The 20,840-nt window shown below is 41.2% G+C and overlaps 1 protein-coding gene across 4 annotated transcripts in view; it reads left to right on the forward strand.

Annotated features, from left to right (window-relative positions):
- The first annotated feature begins 333 nt into the window (after positions 1 to 333).
- Positions 334 to 20,840, forward strand: part of DIAPH3 (diaphanous related formin 3) — a 246,028-nt gene continuing 225,521 nt past the window's right edge. For 3 of the 4 annotated variants that reach the window (XM_055802324.1, XM_055802325.1, XM_055802327.1), the window contains exons 1-2: positions 334 to 823; positions 12,405 to 12,437. In XM_055802324.1, the coding sequence (XP_055658299.1) occupies positions 668 to 823; positions 12,405 to 12,437 (189 nt within the window). In that variant the 5' untranslated portion in view covers positions 334 to 667. The remainder of the gene's footprint in view (positions 824 to 12,404; positions 12,438 to 20,840) is intronic. The other variant, XM_055802326.1, reaches the window with a different exon arrangement.

Raw genomic sequence — 20,840 nt, forward strand, 5'->3', positions numbered from 1 at the left:
ACCCACCATACCGGCCCCAGAGGCGGCCGCTCTCCCCGCCCGCGCGGGGGCCGCGCAGGCCCGTCTCCCTCCGCGGCTGGGGGCCGCGCTGCTCCCTGGGAGATGTAGTCCGGAGGGTTGGAAGCGGGGGCGGGGCGAACAAACAGGTGCGGTCACTGGGGTTCCTCGCCGGCGCCTCGCTGAGCACAGCTGATTCACCGCAGATTGGCAGAAGGCCAGCCAACCGGGAAACGACATTTCCATTCTCCCGCTGTGGATTGGCTAGCTCTGGCAGCCCGGGGCGGGACCAGCAGTGGCGGGACGATTCGGACGGCGGGACATTCCTGGACTCTGACGGGCGCTGGGGAGCGGCCGTTAGGAGCGCGCGCTACTGCCCCTCTTCTTCGCTCCGCGCTGCGGCGTGGCGGTGTCGCGGCCGGGGGCAGCCGCCACACACGTCCGCGCCGGGATTAGGGATCTTCGCTAAATCCTTTGCTGCGCTGAGGCGGCGGCTTTAGCCCTGAGTCCCCCTCCTCCCCCCGCGGCGGCCTGCCCGGCCGAGCCCAGCTAAGCCGCGCTAATCGCAGGCGCCCGGCTCGGCCAGGGCTGCCGGACCTGGGCCCATCGCGGGCAGCGGTCTGCCCTCGTCTTCCCTCCCCTTCCCCCCTCTCCTCTGCCGGGCGCCGCCATGGAGCCGCGGCAGCCGCGGCCTCGTTACCGCGCCCCGTCCTCACCGCCGGGTCGCGGCGGGTGGGAGAACAAGGGGCTCCGTCGGAAGGCCCCGCCGGGGACCGGGAGCGCCGGCGGCTCGGAGGAGGCGGCGGATGGCAGGAAGCCCAAATTCGTAAGTACGAGTCGATCCCAGGCTGCCCCCGTCCCGGCTGGGGCGGTTGCGGCGGGGCTGCCTAAGGTGTGGGCCTGTCTGCGGGGCGCCCCCCCTGCCGGGCCTGTGCCGGAGGGGCCCGGCGGTGCGGGGGGCCCGGTCGCCCGCCCGGGGCCGCACCGATCTGGGCTGCACCGACCCGGAGCCCCCTGAGAGACAGGGGGCCACGTGGGCGTACGTGGGCTACTAAACGGCGCCGTTGACTTCAGCTGGGCTTCAAAGAGCGAGCCAGCTTGCTCCAGCTCGCCGCTTCTCTGCGTGCCTGGAAGGACCTGGCTTCATTTTGCAGCAAGTTTTCACATCTGTCCTCTTATTCATAAAACTTTGTCTTACTCGCTGTTTGACAGCTGTATGTGTAAGGGATACAGAACACGCTTCTAGCTCTTAAATGATGTTACTTTGAATAGACCTGGATTTTTTTTTTTTTTAGTTTTGGTAGTATAAAGTGTATTGTGGAAAACTGAGTCTTTGCTTTTAAGGGATATAGTAGTTCTCACTCCTAGCCCTGCTTTTACAAACTTTGGCCAGCACACCAAGAAATTGTGAAACTCGCAATGGCTAATCATTGTCCACAATGTGTCAGTAAGATGTGCTCTAACTAAAAAACACCCAGAAATGAACAGATACTGGTTGAACATCAGGACATTTTCAGGTATTAAAGCTTGGACAAACATATTCTACAGGTCTTGTATCCACCACATGCAGAGCAAATGCATCCCATGGTTATGTTTGTGATATACATGTTAGTGTTTGTTCAGCCAGCTCTGAGCCTACCTGCTCTAAGCTTTATTATGTGCTTGGAAAATAGATACTATAACATACAGTAAATTCTTGATTCTAAGGCATCTTTGTGCAATATTCAGTACTTGAGTGTCTGGCAGTTGAGTGCGGGTTCAAAAAAGTTAGTTTGGTATCACTTACCAGCTGTAGGTTGGCCTAACCTATTCTAGAAGGTCATAACTTGCTCCTTGACATCCTGTTTCCTGGGATCCTGTTCATATTGTGGCTGCACAAACAGATTGCTGTTTGAACCAACTCCTTGTGCTTATTTTTGCATGTTACTAGAATGGGCATATAGGAAAATGTGACCAAGAGCTGTTTGCTTGTCTTCATAAATGTCTGTATCTACTGGGGGTCCGTGCATTTTAGTCATGCAGGTGACACGGCTGGACATGCTTTTGTCTGCCCCATCTGAAAAGTTGGATAGTGTTACTGGTGTATGACTTGATGGCTGGATTATTCCAGTGGTGACTGGGAGACATGGATTTGTGTGTGTTTGAGACTGACAAGAGTGCTGAGTCAAGAGGTTTTACTTACTATTGATATTGTAACTGCTGATTTTTTTATGCAGATAAGGTATGCAATAATCTTTTTCCCCTAGCTGTGTTAAAACAGAAACAGGGTGTTGCCATCATGTTAATTTTTTTTTTTTTTTTCCTGACCATGTGTTAAAATAGAAATACAATAATTTATAGGGAGCACAACCCTGCCAGATATGTGATGCCATTAAGATTTTTCTTAGATGAAGTCTGCTTGGTTTTTCAGTGAAAGGAGGCCTTCTCTTTCGTGGAGAGGAGCTTGTTTGGTACATGTGTACGCCTCTCAGACTAGGCAAGAGTGGTTTTGAGCATGTGTGGATGTGGGCATCAGTTGACTGGCTTTTTGAGGTCAGTGTTGATTTTTGAGTCAGCTACAGAAAGTAAAGGCAGTTGAATTTGGGTATCAACTTAGCTTTGTAGGGAATAGGATCATCATGTAGATGTTTGTGGTGGTTTTTTTTTGTTTTTTTTTTCATTTTCCTATCCCTGTTCCCCCTGCCCAGGTTCTGAAACTCTTTAACCAAGGATGACAGAGAATATCCTTAATTTATGAGAATGCCTTGCCAAACTGCAGCTTTCGAAAACATTTGACGTTAAATAGTAGCCCTGTTTCTCTTTTTTAAGTAGTGTGGTAAAGCAAAGATTTTGCGCTGGGGTGTTGATAGGTGATTGAAGAATGATAGTTCTCCAAACCTGGATTGCTTTCTAGGTATGCCATTAGCTCGCTGAGTGACCTTGTTAACGAAAACCGTAACAAGGAAAACTCTCCAACGCAAATGATAGTTTAGAAAGCTGACATTGGTTTATTACAGCCCTAGGTTCACGGGGGATTTTTCCTCCTAACATGCACACCAAGTTACTCAAGGGTACACATTATATACAGTAGAGTACTTGCATATTCACAATACCTTACATACTCATTTTCATTCCCGTGTAAGGTTTGGTTACAAATTTCCCTCTTCTAATACAAATTGTTACACATCCTCAGATAGCACTGCTGAAGTTTTTAACTAATGAAGCATGCTCCCCAAGTAGGGGTTTGCCTTCTTTCTGGGGGCTGTTTGAGTTTGGGGGTCATGATCTCCCATTACCACAATTACCTTTGTCCTACTTTCAACTAATTTTCTGTGGGTTGATACACCTTATCAGCTTGTCTCCTCTTGCAGCCAGAATTTTCTCACTTGGAGGCTTCTTTCTGCATAATGTATGTAACAGTGTTCTTTTCACCATCCGTTCTTTGTTTCCCAAGGATGACTCGCGTGCTTAGAAGTCCTTTCATTCATTGATTTTGATGACTTGAGAAGGTGGGTCAGCTTGACCTAAACTTTGTCCACGTATTTGTTTAACATATAGTTAAACACTAAATTAGAGCTCCATAACTCGGGTGATTAGGCAACAACCTTAAGAAGAATCAGAAGTGAATATTTCTTGAATAGAGTTTAGGATTTTGTCTCTGTCTTAATGTAAACTGCTGTGAGTGGTATAGTTTACAGGTGTGATCTGTGGATTTTAGTGGTTACTCTAGAGCAGCAGGCAGCTCCATGCCATGAAACCTAAGGAGCTTCTGTATGTACTAGACTGCAGCTCAAATCTGTGGCTTGTCCTGGCTAATAGTTTTTGTTGAGAAACATACACAGTACAGGCAGAATTACTTCAGTAGTTGTAGATACTGACCAGCTTCTTTGATTGGGGTAGTTCACTTGAAGGGTAGGATGTTACACTTTTCATTCTGTTGCTTCCTAAATTTCTACCCTAAGATACTGCAACACAGAATATTTATCACTCGGCTATTAAATCTGAAGTTGGTAAACTCTCCTTCCTGTCTTCCTCCTGTTATCTTACAAGACTGGTTTGGTTTTTTTGAGAGCGAGATGGTATATCTTCCCTCAGAAAATGGGGGGATGGATTGAGTGCACCCTCAGTAAGTTTGCAGACAACTCCAAGTTGGGTGGGAGTCTTGATCTGCTGGAGGGCAGGAAGGCTCTGCAGAGGGATCAGGATAGGCTGGACCATCGGCCAAGGTCAATTGTATGACGTTCAACAAGGAGAAGTGCTGGGTCCTGCACTTGGGTCACAGCAACCCCATGCAATGTTGCAGGCTTGGGGAAATGGCTGGGAAGTTGCTTGGCTAGAAAAAGACCTGGGGGTGCTGGTTGATGGCTGGCTGAACATAAGCCAGCAGGGTGGCCAGGAGGGCCAACAGCATCCTGGCTTGTATCTGAAATGGTGTGGCCAGCAGGACTAGGGAAGTGATTGTCCTCCTGGACTCGGCACTGGTGAGGTCGAACCTCAAATACTGCGTTCAGTTTTGTGCCCCCTCACTGCAAGATGCACAGCAGTGTGTCCAGAGAAGGGTGCTGCAGCGTGTCCAGAGACGGGCAATGAAGCTGGTGAAGGGTCTGGAGTACAAGTCATATGAGGAGTGGCTGAGGGAACTGGGGTTGTTTAGCGTGGAGAGAAGGAAGCTCAAGGAAGACCTTACTGTTCTTTGCAACTACGTGAAAGGTTGTAGTGAGGTGGATGTAGGTCTCTTCTCCCAGATAACTAGCGAAAGGGTAAGTGGAAACAGTCCCAAGTTGTGCCAGGGACGGTTTAGACCTGATATTAGGAATAATTTCTTCACTGAAAAAGGTGGTGAAGCCTTGGAACAGGCTGCCCAGGGAAGTGGTCAAGTCCCTGTCCCTGGAGGTATTTTTAAGATGTGTGGATGTGGTGCTCTAAGGACATGTTTTTAGTGGTGGACTTGACAGCGTTAGGTTACGGTTGGACTTCATGATATTAAAAGTCTTTTCCAACCCAAATGATTCTATTCTGTCTGTGTTGAGTTGTTTGCATCTAACTCTTACTGTACTAAATGTTGAATATAATTTTGTTACTTCAATTAGTTTTGTGTCAGAATACATAAAACTTCCCTCACCCCTTTGAATTCTCTGCAATCCAGTCTTAGATATAGGTTGTAGCCTTTTCTGTGCCTGGGTTACTTGCAGTGCCATACTTCATGTCACCTGAGTTGTTTTTGATCTTTTGTATGTTTCTCAAATGTAGATGAATCTGTCTGTTATATTCAGTGAACTCAAGTCATCCAGATTGTATTAGTTTAATTTTCCTCAAGTGTGGAAGGCCTGAAAAGAAGTTGCAGATTGGACCCTTCCAATCAATGCGACATACTGATCTGTCACAGCAGATAAGCTAATCTGAAAGATCGCTTGAATCCCTGACAGACCTCGAGGTGAAATTGGATTGCCGGTTGTCAAAGTTGACATCGTTAATATGTACCTTCTTTTTTAATTTTCTTTTTTTTTTTTTTTTTAATCTTCCAGATAAAATTCTTGTTTAGCAGGAGGAAAATCTCTCTTTAAAACCTAGTTCATTTGGAGGGAGGAGGACGAGTCTTTGGGCTAAACAGTTGTAGTGGTTGATTCCAATCAAATTTCATCTTGAAGTACTGCCTTTCAGAGTAAACTAACTTCTCAGATGACGTGAATGAGTTGTAAGCCTCCGTTCCCTCTGTTCTTTTACAGAATTGTTAAAAACTTTTTTTTTTTTTTTTTTTTTTAATAAAGAGTGATGGCTAATTTTGAAGGATATACCAGCTTGACTTTGTTTAGCATGTCCAAGGTTTTGGAAGAGTGGAACCCTTAAAAGGGTGAAAGATATTCTATGGTACTGTGGTACTTCAGTTTATTGAAAGCTCTTACCTTCACCCTTGAGGTTTAGGACTTGGTAAAAACAGGAAATGAATTGAAGGATGGCAGAGGTGATACCTGTTTTCTATGTGTACATTGACTGGGCAAGAAACTTTTGAAATCTGTTCATGGTGGTGGTGGGTGTTGTAAAAAGCTGTTGTTTGCCACTTCCTCTCCTTGGGGGTATGTGTGTGTATGTGTTGGTTTTTTTTTTTTTTTTTTTTTTTTCTCCTTAGAAATATTTGGATATTATGTAAGTGAGTGGTAGAATATGTGATTTTTAATTGCACTTCACTGAGAGTACATCTTGTAGATGCTAGTCCTCAAAAGATCAACTCCAAATTCTAGCTCAAGGTAAAGGTGTTTCTGTTAATTTCAGTATACTATGACCTGTCTTCAGTGACTTTCACATTATGGTTTTGATTAAATTCTTTATGAAATGTATGAGTCAAGGAAGCTTTCTTGTTTGCATCTATCTGTTAAAAATAGATAAATTAACATTTGCATTTAACAGTGTCTGTAAATCAAAGAAACATGTAGTTAAGAGCAAAAGCACTTCCATTTCTCTGGCATAGAGTAGAAAGGTAAGATCGATCTGTGTCAATATCTTTAATTACAAAGTGACTGAATTATTGCTGCAGTTATGCTGCAGTGTAAGACCTTGAATTTAAATTAGCGTTTTAAAGAAATGATTGTTGAACAGATGTTACCTAAAACACTTTATTGCAGCTTTGTAAAACTGTGAATTCCTCATGCTGTTATTTTTGTTGGCATGAATTAACACTGTGGGTTATGATATTAAATTTTAGTGCTCTGTTCTGGCACTTTGTTATATAATCTTACCTGTAAGCACCAATTTTGAGTTTAACTCGTCAATGTCTAAATAATATCGCTGTGTAGAAACTGTCATGTTAAGATAATTTTGCCCTGATTGCTTTTCAGACTGCTTTCCAAGCAACAGAAAGTGTGTGATAAAGCCATTAAATAAATGCTGAAGTAGTATATTGGAAATTAAAAGTAGGTAATTCTGTGGGGTTATGCAGCAGTTTCCAAATTGCGCTTACAGATGGAGATAGCAAAATTACTGAGGAAATATGACAAAGGAGATCCTAAAGTAAGAGCATTCACTGTAGTCATCCAAGTCACATCTCCTCCAAGTCTACAGGTTTCCTTGTAATCCCTGCTTTTGTCTTCTGGTTGTGTTTCTGCTAGAGAAAAGCCTTTGGGGAAAAAACAGCTAGTGTTGAATCTTTTTGGTGATAGAATTAATGGTAGTGTGTGATGAGTTCTTTCTCGTTTTCTAATTTAAAAAGGTACAGAGGAGATTATGTGTTTATATGTACATCCTTAGTTTTCATTTATCTGGTTTCAGCATTCAGGCTGAAGTTGGACAGTTTTTCTAAAACTCACTGCATCTTGCTTAAAACTACCCTTTTTTCTTTTTTTTCTTTTTTTTTTTTTTCTTTTTTTTTTGTTTTCTTATAGCTCTAAGATCTTAATATATCAAAGGCACTGCATATGTATGTGGTGGTTTGGAGAGTGTGTTATATGTGGTTTTGTTGCTTTGTTTTCTTCTGCAAAGGAGATAAAAATGGAGACCCCCAAGAGGATTTAGATACCAGGCTGTGGGATTTTTTAGTTTTTGTAAATGGAAGCGCTTCAGTGTGGTGGAGAATGTGGAGGACATTCATGCTGAAATTCTTTTTTAGCTTCCTGTGATCCTGTTACTTCGCATGCCTAAAACTCCTTTCATATCGGGAGTGTATGGCTGGGTACTTGTCTCTGTCCTGATTCTAGTTATGATCAACAAATCAGACTTTGTCTGCCTCTCTGGCATACCAACAATGTCCATCCCTACCAGGCATGGTCTGAGTTCATGTACCAAACATGCTGGTTTGATTCCGAAAGTCAGACAAGCAATGTCACTCTGTGTTTATGTGATAGTGAAAAGAGTACTTGCGGAGAATTTAGATGCAGCCATTTTGCTAGAGTGCCAAAACTTTTTTAGATGATACAGACTATACCCTATATTGTACTAGGGTATTGTTCATTGTGCCCAAGTCACACTGAGTTGTGGTGCTGGTGGAAAAAATGCTGAAGTCATGAGACCAGAACCCCATGTGAGAAGGTGACATTCTGCTGAATTCTGGTCCTGTTTGCTGGGACTACTTGTACCACTTTTAGATAGAATTAGGTTTATCAATGTGCATATGCAAAGATAGAGAAATGAATATAATGACGTAAAAGACCCAACTAGTACTGTTGATCGAATTAAGTGGCATTTCTCATTTCTTTGTTTTATTTCACTCTGTCTACTGGGAATGGACTGGGGTAATTACGTAGACAATGACTCAACCTGTTAAACTCTGTCTTGCAGATTAACTTTCAATATATGCTACTGTTCGTATATGCAACATAAAACCATCATCTTGTGTATGACAATAAGGCTTTGTACTGTGAATATGTATGAAGCCAAATAGCATTTGGCTTACTTTCCCTAGCTGAGTGGTGCAGAAGTTGCATCACATGTGGCTTCATAATATATGACCTTTTCAAGAGACACAGTACTCTTTCTGTTTTGTGAGTTTGTTTCTGTTGCTGTGCATGTGTTGTGAACCTCAGTTGTTGTGTTCTGTTGTACCTTGCGGTGTCTAAGGCTGTAAGTATCTTCAACGTTTTTGAGATCCGGCCTTTTGACAGCTTATCAAGAAAACTGTAAAATACACTGAATGTATGTTTAGGTCCTGTGTCCAATGAAATCAGCTATTTATCAGTATGCTTGAGGGATGTAATCTTCAATAAGAGTTAATTCTATTTCAGATTGCTTGCTTTCTTCAAAAATTATACATCTATACACTTCTTTTTAATTGTGACTTAGCTTTAACTAAACTGCTTCTACTGAATTGCAAAACAAAATGTCATCTTCCTCTGTGTCCCAGACTAAAAACTAAGCTACCCTGGAGAATGTAACTTCAAAATGTTAGCTGTTTATAAATATGTTTCTATAGCTGAAGACTAAGTAATGGTGATACTTCTGCTTTTCCAACTGTAGATGCTACTGATAAATCTGGACTTCGGAAGTATCCTAATTAACTCCTTAATCTCTTCATGGTTTTGTATCTCTTTGACTAGAAAACTGGATATTGATGTACTTAAAAACAAATGAAGGATATTTTAAATATTGAGTATCTACTTTCTACATGATAAACAGACTAGAGCAGGGGTCCTCAAACTTTTTAAACAGAGGGCCAGTGCACGGATGAAGTGGCAGGCAGTCATCTGCAGCTGCTTGGTTTCCCCCCCAACCCCCGGCAGGGGTGGGAGGGGTGGGGGCGGGGGGGTCTGTAAATACCGGGGGCCGGATTGAGGACCCTGGGGGGCTGTATCTGGACTGCGGGCCATAGTTTGAGGACCCCTGGACTAGAGGAATACTCGTATGTAGCTCCTCTGTTCTCAAAGCAATAATTTTGTTAGTCTGAAGTAGTTCATAGAAGACACAGAATAGAATATTAGTGTTTTAATCCATTGCAAAGCAGTATTCTGTAAGATTATATAATGTTTTTAGCAGTAACAGAATACTACAGGAATATTACTTAACCCAGATATATTTACTTGCAGCCCTATGTTTAAGTCTACCTGTTCACTTGAGCAGAATGTCTTACTAATGTGGACTGATATATCCAGGCCTGAAAATAAAAGTATGTTCCTGTGGTATTAACACGCTTCAACTTATACCTAACTGTGGTCTAGTTATTTTTTCCCCTCATTAGAAATGTGTTTGTCTTGTTTGTTTGGCCTGGCAAGAATGAAACTATGCTCCTGTCCTTCAGTCACAGCACCCATCTAATGTTAATTGTTAATGTTAAAAGACCCATTGTGGTAAAATTTACTTATTTCTTGTGTTGGTATTTTTCTTTTTTTAAAGATTACCTGCAGTGTTCCACATCTCTGTATCCCTGAGTACTGCATAAGACCAGGAAAGCTGGCAACTGTTTTACATTGCACGGCCTTGCCAGAAGATAAGGACTTGGTGAGGGAGAAGGGAAAAAGTTCTCATGTTTTAACCGCTCTTCTGACTGAGAGATATTATAACATAAAATTCCTGGAGTAAGTCTTTTGAGATGTCTTACTGCAAGTCAGATAGCCCTTTAATATTAGAGTGTGAAAAGATCTGAACATTAATTGTAGTCTGATTGAAGTTTCTCCTCCTTTATAAAGAAATCTCCAAATATGTCACCAGTGTTAATAGATGAGTGCTGTTTAAGTAGGTTCACTTCCTTGTAGCAGACCCCACAACATTGTCTGAAAGGGGTCGTCTTATGCTGGTGTTTTTAGACTCCCATACTGTAGGTAGCCAGTAAGATGAAGACTTAAAAGACTTACATCTTATATAGAGTTTTTTTGTACTATTATGGTGTTCTTAATTGGTTGCGTGGTATTTCCCCCCCAATTAGTCAGATGACCTGGGTCATTGAGGTGCTCTGATATACAGAATGAGGAACTTTTCACCCTTTACCACAGTAAATTCCCTTGCTGAATTTCACAGGTTAATTGAAAGGTACAACACTGGCTTGAACTATCCCGTTAACTTTTGCCTTTTTCAAAGAACAAAGCCAGAATCTGAAAAATATTGCCTTGACTCCATGGATGATGTTGGTGTCTTGTACAGAGCAGTTGCGGAACACCCAGCTTCTGTTCCTAAGTGGAAGTGAACCTGATGTTGTGCTTCCTGTGTCTGTGCTGTGGCATGCGCATGCGTTTGACATGAATCTTGAAGTTCCACATCAAAGCATGTAATACAGAACATTTTCATTCTAATCAGATTACTCTGTCTCTTGCCACGTTAGAGGAGCTTCACAGTGGTATCTGCACATTGCTTAAGGCATAATGATTTAAGTCATGTGTTTGAAAAAGGAATAAATTTTTATGTTCTTTGCTACTAAGTTGCAGTGTAAGACCATATGCTTGTTTTTTTCTCCTGCAGCTTTGATCGTTTAAGGATAGAGGTACTACACCAACAACTTGCTAAATGTGAAGTTGTGAGCTCTTGCAAATGACAGAAACTAACACTCATGCTGTCTTTGTAGCTGTTTAGCAGAATGCGAAGAACATGTCATAAAACCTAGCTCCACAGCTGTGTGGGACTACTCCTGCAGCAAAACACCAATGGGAATACTGGGATACAGATTTTCAGTCTCCTGACTGGACTGAAATATTTTCATTTTGTTGTTGTTAAGCTATTTATTAAAAATTCTCATCTATTAGAACATGGAATGGGATTGTCATAAAAGTTCAGTACTGACCTAGCTTCTTTTTTTTCTTTTTTTGAATTTTTGATGGTAGCACTTACACTATGTCACTGTTTTCCTCACATGTCACTGAGTGTTTTCCTTACATGTCACTTACTGTTTTTTAATTTCATAGCCATTCATCAGATGCTTCTTCCTCAGTTTTTTTGACAAAATTCAGAGTAGAGCTGTCATGGGGTAACATTTTACTTAACACAAATTGTTCTTCAATTTTGAGGGTCAAGCCAGGAAAGATGTCATAAGTAATGATGCCTAAGTGTTGTTGACTTGGTGAAGACAAAGTAAGAGTTTCCAAATCTGATTAATTTGGATATAGTCATTGACAATCGCTGTGGCTGCTGCTAAGCTTTGTATACTAGGCAGTGAGAGGAGTCTAAGAAATAGAAGAATTCATCTCACTAAGTATGTGACTTCACATTCTTCCCATTTCCCTGTCAAGTCTGTTCTCAGCCTCTTCATAAAAATGATAAATGGGATCTCTGCAATGCTGACTCATCACCACTGTTCTTCAGTGCTGCTCTTTGGTTTTGTGCAAGAGCTGTGTGTCTTAGTGCTTGCAGTGTTTGTAAATGTGCCATGGAGAGCAGAAGAGTTGGTTCAGTAACTGTTGTTTCACACAGCAAGTGATCATCTATAGAATTTTGGAATCATTAATAATAAATGCTTATGTCAGTTTCTACTCATGACTTCATGCTCTGCTTCTTCACATAGAGGGTAGTCAACAGTCTTGATTGTTTGAATGTTGCAACTTGGCGGCTAGTTTGAACTGCTGGGGAACTCCATGTTCTTCTATTGATTTTAGAATCTGGATCGATTCCTTGATGGTTTGCTCCCAGACATTTTGAGAAGACACAAGTATAGTAGCTGAATTACGAACATGTCTTCTTTTGTAGTATATTTAGCTATAAAATATAATAAACCACAACTCATTTCAAACTGTGCTTGATTTATATTTTTCTGCTATTATTCTGCCGAAGGATAAGATTACAGGTTTGTTTGGTTGGTTTTTTTTATCTACACTGTACTCCCTGTGTAACTTGCTGTGTACTGTAAGCCAGCAAAGTACAGCTTGCCAAGACATTTATTACTTCAAGTGGCATGATTCAACACAGTTTAACTCGCATCTTATTTTGAATAACAGCAACTATAACTGAGACTTGCTTTTTTTTTTGTTTGTTTTTTTTTACTGCACAATTGTGACATAACTGGTTTCCTGTTTGATTTACAGCACTTAAATATCAAGACATTGACAGATGATGTGGTAAGATAACTTAAGTTTTGCTTTGGCTGTGCTAAGCTAATAACCTTATTGCTAATGCAATACAAATAACCTTATTAATACAAAAACTGTCTTAATTGTGAAGTTAATTTAGTTCATTAGCAAAGTCTCACTAAACTGTTAATTATCTGTAACAGTGGGAGAAGCAAAAATCTATGGTTGGCTTTGAAGTATGCTCTAATCATGGCTAAATGAGCTTGACAGGTAATTGTGTCAATTTACATGCAATATAGTTAAGATATCTGATCATGTGTTTAATGCTAAAGTTACTTAGGCTGCATGGCTAGCTTAAAATGCTATGTTTAACAAACTAACAGCTGCTTGTAATAATTATTAATGGGTTGAAACAATGTTAGGTATATTCAGTGTCATGGGAACACTTTTCAGAACTTTGTCTCTTGAACAGCTGATGAGTTTCTGTATCACAAAGCAGATTTTTTTTTTCTTGCTGTTGAAGTTACCTATTTCATTGTCTGTACTATTCTTTTGTAGGTAAGGATAGTTTTTCTTAAAGTGGATCATTTTACAAGGTCCTTGAATTTACCTAGGAAGTAGGCATCTAAAGATCAGCTGTAAAGACTTCAGTGCTGTACAGAGTTCTTGCTGAAGTACATTTGTGTGTGAGTGCTTAAGTGTAGAGAGTTTTATGCTGGACAGCATGCAACACACTTGTGCTAAGAAACACTGCTGTTTCCTAGCTTAGGAACCAAAGGTCTGGTTATTCTTGATTAGGTATGTGAAGTTAGTAGCGTTGAGCATAATGCCTCCACTTATCATTCCTAGATTGACTTAAATCACCTGTTGCTATTTCTTTAGCAGAATTTCATGGGCTGGAAATGGTTATTAAAAAAATTGAGTCTGATGGGTTGATAATACAACCTTCATTCTATAAGCTTTATCTCGGAGAGCTGAGGAAATGTTCACAGTTCTATCAAAGCAAAAGTATTTTTTGGTAACCAGAACTTAATTTTGGTCGTGTTATGTAAGGGTGTAGTAGCCGTTTGTGTGCTGTGGTGTGTATGTTTGGTGGGTGCGGTTTGTTGTGGTTTTTTTTTGTTTTGTTTTTTTTTGTTTTTTTTTTTTTTGTTAAAGAGGCTAGCTCACTGCCTTATTGCAGTTGTCCTTTCCTTAGCCTATTGGACTTGTCTAACTTGTAACGGTAGCCACTATAAGTCAGTAGGTTTATTGCATTTACTTCCAAAAATACTGAAATAAATTGATGCAACTCATATTCTCCTGTGTGTTCCCCATCCACCAAGAATAATTGTTTCAAATGAAGACATGGGCTTTGTCCAACTTGAATTCTCCTTCTTTCCTGAGTAGTTAATGTTCTACTGATTCTTTGTCGTGTGTTAATATCAGTGTCATGATTTAACGTCAGCTGGTAACTAAGTGCCGCTCAGCCACTGGCTCATTCCACCCTCACCCAGAGGGATGGGGAGGAGAATCAGAAAGGAATGTAAAACTTGAGGGTTTAGATAAGAACAATTTAACAGATAAAGCAAAAGCTGTGCATGCAGGCAAAGCAAAACAAGGAATTCATTCACTGCTTCCCATGGGCAGGCAGGTGTTTGGCCATCCCCAGGAAAGCCGGGCTCCATCATGCATAACGGTTACTTGGGAAGATAAATGCCATGATGCCAGATGTCCCCCCCTTCCTTCTTCTTCCCCCAGTTAATATACTCAGCATGACATCATATGGTATGGAATACCTCTTTGGCTAGTTCAGGTCACCTGTCCTGGCTGTGTCCCCTCCCAATTTCCCATGTCCCTCCAGCCCTCTCGCTGGCAGGGCCCAAAAAACTGAAAAGTCCTTGACTGAGTATAAACATGACCCAGCAACAACCACAAACATTGGTGTCCTGCCAACATTGTTCTCACATCAAATCCAAAACACAGCACTGCCCCAGCTACTAAGAGTAAAATTAACTCTATCCCAGCTGAAACCAGGACAATCAGGGTGTTACAGTAGGCTTTCATGACTGAGCTGTTGACTTCTTTTACTAAAATGACCAGCAAAATGTCTGGGAGATTGAGATGTGCCATAGTATTTGAGCAGATTTTCCAGATGTGAAATTGTGTTTACTGAGTATATAAATAGGGGGCAGTCAAAAACATGTGAACTTGAAAATTGAAGGTGGCAGTACTTTTTGTCCTACAGATCTGTAAGGCAAAGTGAGAAAGACACCTAGAGGAAGAGCCAAGCTATAAGCAATACTGTTGCCTTTATGCCGTCAGCCAGGAAATGAAGATTTCATACCTGTAGTATTTCACATCAGAACTCTACTGAAAAATTGTGCTTAGTGATCATCAGTGTCTTGATGGTCCATATATATATGTATATGTATGTGTGTGCTTCTTCATGAGAATGGGAGCAGGGAGAGGGAGAAAGAAGACTGCAGTACTTCTAGTAATGCAGTTCAGGCTAAAATGTAACAATTCTGTAATCCTGTCTCTTCATCATGAGGTATCAGAAGTTGTGATACCTCATTTATGGCAAACAACACCTTTCATGTAGTCGGGACTTTTCTCTGACACTGGGTTGCCTACTTTTTTAGAATAAAGATTTTCCTGTAGTGCAGTGACATCCTCTAGTTGTATATATGCCCTTAACTTACCTTGGGTGGAAGTTTTGGTGTTCACCTGATGAAGAAGACAAAGAGCCAAGCCAATTGTTACAATGTAACTTTTTGATCTGGAGCCTTCAGGTTAATTTTCATCACTAGGAATATCCTGGAGTTTTGCACAGGGATTTGGGATGGCTACAGAGGACAATATTTTACTGGTTTTGTCTTATGAAATCAGTGTAGGTTGATGTGGTTTGTACAGCTCAAGAAACAGAATTCTGTGAAGAGTTACAGTAGTGGTTCTTATTCTTGTTTCAGGGGCATCAAATCTGTTTGCCTCAGCCCTAACGTGAGAGGATTTTGCATGACTTGATTTATATGCTTTACATGTTCCAGACATCACTGTTCTTTGTGCTAAACCAAAGCACAGGAGTCACAGAGCTAGTGCCAGAAATGTCAAATCCACATGGTGTGCTGCAGCTGTTGAGTTGATATGTTAACTTGTATCCAGATTGATGTAGTTTATGTGTAATCTGGTAAGCCCTGTCTCCAAGAATGAAAAAAGAAAGGAAAAGCCAAGGAATCAAAGGCTGTGATGGACAAAGGAACTTTAGTCCATTGTATCTACACAGTCCAGTGTAACTTCTACAGCAAAGCCGCTGTACTGTGCTACTGTTTACCTTGAAAAAGGATAGCTTTGTTGTTAATTCTTGTAAGATTTTTTTTTTGTTACTTTAGCTAATGTTTCAGCTATAAACTAATTTTGCTGTTGTTGTGAAAGTGGGCCTCTCATATCCTGAATAAATGTAACTAATTCTTCCATCTGCTCTCTGTTAATTTGGTACAGCTGCTATTTTTTTCTAAATGCTGGGATCCAAACACCACAGTAAATACAGTCTAAGCAGTATTTATAAAGAAATATAGCTTATATTTATAGTGTTTGTGTACTTAACAAAATTTAGGTTGCTCAGCCAGTGATGAGACGTTTGATTAGGTCTACCACTTCGAATATGGTTAGCATCCCTTTCCAGATCAAATCCTCCGGGCTAGATATGGGACAGTGTGCACGGTAACTTAACTTCAGAGATCTAGAAGATGTTGCACAGAAGCTTTTGCTCCAAATATGGGCAATAGGAAACACACTTTATATGCAAAGTAAAAAATACATTTTTAGTCCCATTTTATGTATCTAATCTGTATATAATACACAGCTGTTTAGTCAAGTTGCATTGATACCAGCATTCGTAGTACAAATTATCTCAGTGAAAGTCACATTAAACTCTGTTGGAAGCTGTTCTCCAAAAACCTCCTAGTACTTATTCTTTTTTTTTTCTTTTTCTTTTTTTTTTTTTTTCTTTTTTTTCTGGCATTGTGCTTACTGTTCTGTTTTCTGTTTGGGTCTGAGGGCTTCAATCTGGATATGGGGAAGAAAGGTAAAACCCAGATAATGTAATATTCTGTCCTTGATGTAGTAGCCTCTGCTGCTAGATAATTTCCCTTATTCCCCACCCACTTCCGCTCTGTGTTTTTACGTAAGACCAGCCATGCTAGTCAATTCAGCTTCATTTGTTGGTTCCCACAACATTCAGAAAATTAAGGTGTTAGCAGCATTCTTCGGAAAGTTACTGTTATCTCCTGTGTTGTTCTAGGAGTTATCATCTGTAAACTGTTAATCACCTTCCACCTAAACTGTTCAGTTAAGTGGAAACTGAGTGTAAGCACCACAGTTTTGAGAGTTAAAACAATAACTTGAAGTAAAATATAATCGAGAATCTATTGTGGTATTTGGTTTTTACATTTGGTTCAAATTCAGCAACATAAAGCAATTAAAACTCTGCTTTTAAATAGAGCATCTGTGTTTATAAGAATGATACTGACAAGGTGTCCTGCATGTGTCAGTTTTGTGTTAAATGTGAACAGCCTCAAAGATGGATAGCCCTTTGAGAATTCACTTAGCTAGTCTTGTTCCCTCATTAGTGGCTGATGCTATCAGGTTGTTCCGTGGATGTCCCATTCTCATCTGATAGGTTGTCCCCTGTTACTGAGAAATGCGTTGAATGAAGGTTGGAGCAGAGCATTGGCAGAACTAGGGAATTCTTTCAGTGATCGTGATCATAGTTACACATGTATGTGGTAGATTTTATTTTTGAGGAGTTTATTAATATAGAGATAAATGATCTAATGTGTGAATTAAGAGGGGGAGGGGAGGGAGATGAGGGAGACAGGATGGCAGGGAAGTAATACCTTTCATTCCTGCATGCATAGCAGCTCTGTTAGGAGGTGATGTCTTGGTAAGCTGTTGAGCCAGCGGTTAGACTAGCAATAACTAATCCATTGATTCCTGCAGTATCAAGTGTGTACATTCAATAGACATCATTGTTTTACAGAAGAATGGTATAAGAAATCTTCACTAAGATCAAAATGGGAGCATAAATGTATGTACTTTTTAGGGATCTGATCAGAAGGTGTGATGAGCCAGAAGGTTTGTATTGTGGATCTCTTCGTAACTTTGATTTTCAGATCCATCGTGTGTGCATAAAATCACTTCCTTATTTTCTACGCTCTCAGTGTAGTGATAGAGCCTATGAAATAAGAACTAAATAAAACTTTGCCATTCATCCTGTGACTGTTGTTTCATTTTAGCTCTTACAGCTATTACTCTTGCTATCAGTGAATCAGGTTCTGATACCCAATTTGCAGTCAGTCCAAAATCAACTCTGAAGGGGTGAATACTGCTTATCAAGAGTTGTCATTTTACGTCTTTCCTTAGTGTACTATATGTCGTGGCTTTCTACATATTTTGGGAGTGCCTAGAATACCAATAATAGTTTCAAACAGTGAAGAAGATAATTGTATAATGCTTGATAGCAGGTTTGTGGGTTTATAGCCTACTTAAACTCAATGATCTTAAGGGTCAACCAAGATGACTATGAAAAATTCTAGCATTTTTTTTTAAGTAGCAAAAATTGTTCCTACACTAACAATATCTGATCTTACTTGCAACGTGGCTCTGAGTGTGTGAGCCTTGTTGGGTAAAATAAATCCTTTGTTCTGTGAGGGAGGGGAAAATGTAAGAGAGAAGATGAATTCTGTCACCCAACAGACAAGGCTGCTGTAACTCCATGCCTGGCAGGTCCCACCAGTAGTGAGGCTGAGAGTGTATTCCTAGTAGGCACCTGCGCAATCACATGCATGCAACATGCATGTATGTGCGTGGCAGGCAACAAAAGTCAACACAAACAGCACAGTGGGTGTCATCCTGTTGTACTCTTTGGCTGATGAAGTTGAAGATCCATTGGGGGAAACATATGATGTGAATCCCTCCAACAGGTGGGCTCACAAGCTCACTACCTGGTTGCTGGCCCCCAGATCCCAGTCTTCCATGTGGCTGGCACCTGGGTACTGTGAGACCCTGAGCCTGCAGGCTCACTTCGGTTGCAGACAAAGACCTCCTTGCTCATGGATTCATGTGTGTGTGCATACACAGATAGAGCTCTTTGGCAGCTGGTGGGGCTCCCCTGGCCCCTCTGATAGGCAACTCTCCTTGTGGCCTTGTCTCTAAGAAACACCGACGTGCACACACAGACAAAAATCTCCATTGGTCGGCTAGGTTTCCCTTCAGCTGTGTGGAATTGAACTTCCCCAGTGGCCTCCCCTTAGAGACTCTTGGGCACAGAGAGGTGCGTTTCCCAATTGACACCTACTCGCCCCCAGACCCCTGAGCCTATGGTCTCTCTGGCAGCTATCCAGAACTTCATTATTCCTTCTTTAGCCAGCTTGTCTGTCATCTTGCCCTTACAGATACACATTCCCCACTTCCAGGCCATTTTGCCTTTTCACTAGCTGGTCCAGCTTGATAGTTGCTAGTGATCATTTGCTTGCCACCCTCACTGATTGTAGTTGCTGGCACCATGGACACAACTGAGGTCCTACCCAAGTTTGCTGGTACTTAAGTTCTCTTGCTCTGGTCTTTCCAGTTGCTGAGCTGTGGTTCTTCTGACTCGCGGTCTGATCCGGTTGCTGACACATGGGCCTGCATACACACACGTGCACATGAAGTAGAGGGTCTCACCTGGGAAAATAGTTGGAAATAGGATATAATTTAAAGATAGGACAGACTGTGCTGGTTTGGTACAAGGCATAGCCAGACAAATGTGCCAACTAGCGAACTGTTTAGACACAACTGGCCCTTTATTCTATCATGTGTCCATGCTTCTTCCTCTTCAAATCACTGAGATCCATCCTTTTCCCTGCCTTTGGTTCTTCTCCTAAACATGTAAAGTAAGTCTTGCACAAAATATTTTTCCTCTTCATCCCATAATATGTCTTATACCCGTAAGCAGTAACCCCTCAGTGTGAAAGGTGTCCTGGAGAGCTGATTGTGTTGGCTTATGGTGTGGCTGTCAGACCTGGACCACAGGTCAGAGGTTTTGCTGGGGTAGTCTTGGGATGAACCTAGACAGCACATCCCTTCCTCGGAATCAATAATTTGGGTTCCTCCTACCTGCTATCGTGCTTCTGTATTTATCTGGGCTTGTGGAGATAAGCCTTTGATGAGCTAATGGTTCCTGTGATGAGACCAGTGAAAGTATTATTTCAGTTCCACCACCCACCATTCTCTTTCTGTGGTTTTCTGTTTGTGTGCAGATGGACTTCTTAGCACATAGCCTTAAGAGACAGTCCTATCCTTTAGTCTTTATCCAGCTGCATACATCTCCTTTCCCCTTTTCCTTCATAAGGATTATGGGCATTGAAGAAAGCTTTTGATGCGTCCTACCTGTGTCATTTGCTTTCTTTTGAGTCATTTAATGTGGCTCTGTTGAAAATATATTCATTAAAAATTAAATCTTTATAGAATTTGAATATTGCTCTGATGATACCATTTGAAATAAGCAGTCATATTTTCTTGTACTTCTACTAATAAAAAGGTGTAGCTCAGATCTTTTTGGCATTGTGTGCACAATGTTTTATATTTAAAGTCATGTGAGAACAACATCATTCAATAATCACTTGGCAGACAAGATGTGTGAGACAACTTTTCCCTGTGTGGATGCTGTCAGCATTGCTCCTGTGTATATACAGTAATTTGCTTTGTACCTTATATGTTGCTAGAGCTTGTCAGTAGGGTTTAGCTGCTGTACTTCTGAAGCTGTAGTTCAGGAAGCTTTGTGATGGAGCAAAGCAGTGGAAGGAACACTACTGTTAGACAGTTTTAAACCCTATTACAGTGCAAAGGGGCCATAATAATAGTTTCTACCAAGGAGAATCTTCAGGCTGGTAAATGTAAAATGTTACGAAAAAGCAGTCTCATGATAACTCATTTTGAGGTGTTGACCATAGTTTATTCACTGTGTTTCACTTCTGATGTTAAGAGTTTTTCAGTTGCCTTGCCATTTTTGTTTCATAGAGGATTCAGATTGGCAGAATAAACTATACTTAACAGATGCTCCAGTCTCTGGAAGTGGGAGGCATAAAGACATAAAAGCTAAAATATATGCAAACAGCCCATTGCTTTAAGTTCATGAGAAAAGACTCCTGGGGGGATCTAGTCTTAGGAATGAAAATTGTGTGAATTATATTTTTAATAGTGTCTCTGATGCCCTAGTTAATTTTTGCTTATCTTTTCCCTCCTCTTCCTCTTCTTTCCCACCAAAGATACCAAACCCGCCCCCCCCCCCCCCCCCCCCCCCCCCAAAACCCCACCCACACCAAAAAACAACAAACCAAACCCAAAGCTAACCAGACCAAACCCACCTGCATTTTGACCAGAAGGACTTAGGACTGTCTTGGTTAGATTTTGCTAACAAAATTGTGGTGT

The sequence above is a fragment of the Falco peregrinus genome, chromosome 4 (genome assembly GCF_023634155.1).
Source record: "Falco peregrinus isolate bFalPer1 chromosome 4, bFalPer1.pri, whole genome shotgun sequence".
NCBI classification, from domain to species: Eukaryota; Metazoa; Chordata; class Aves; order Falconiformes; family Falconidae; genus Falco; species Falco peregrinus.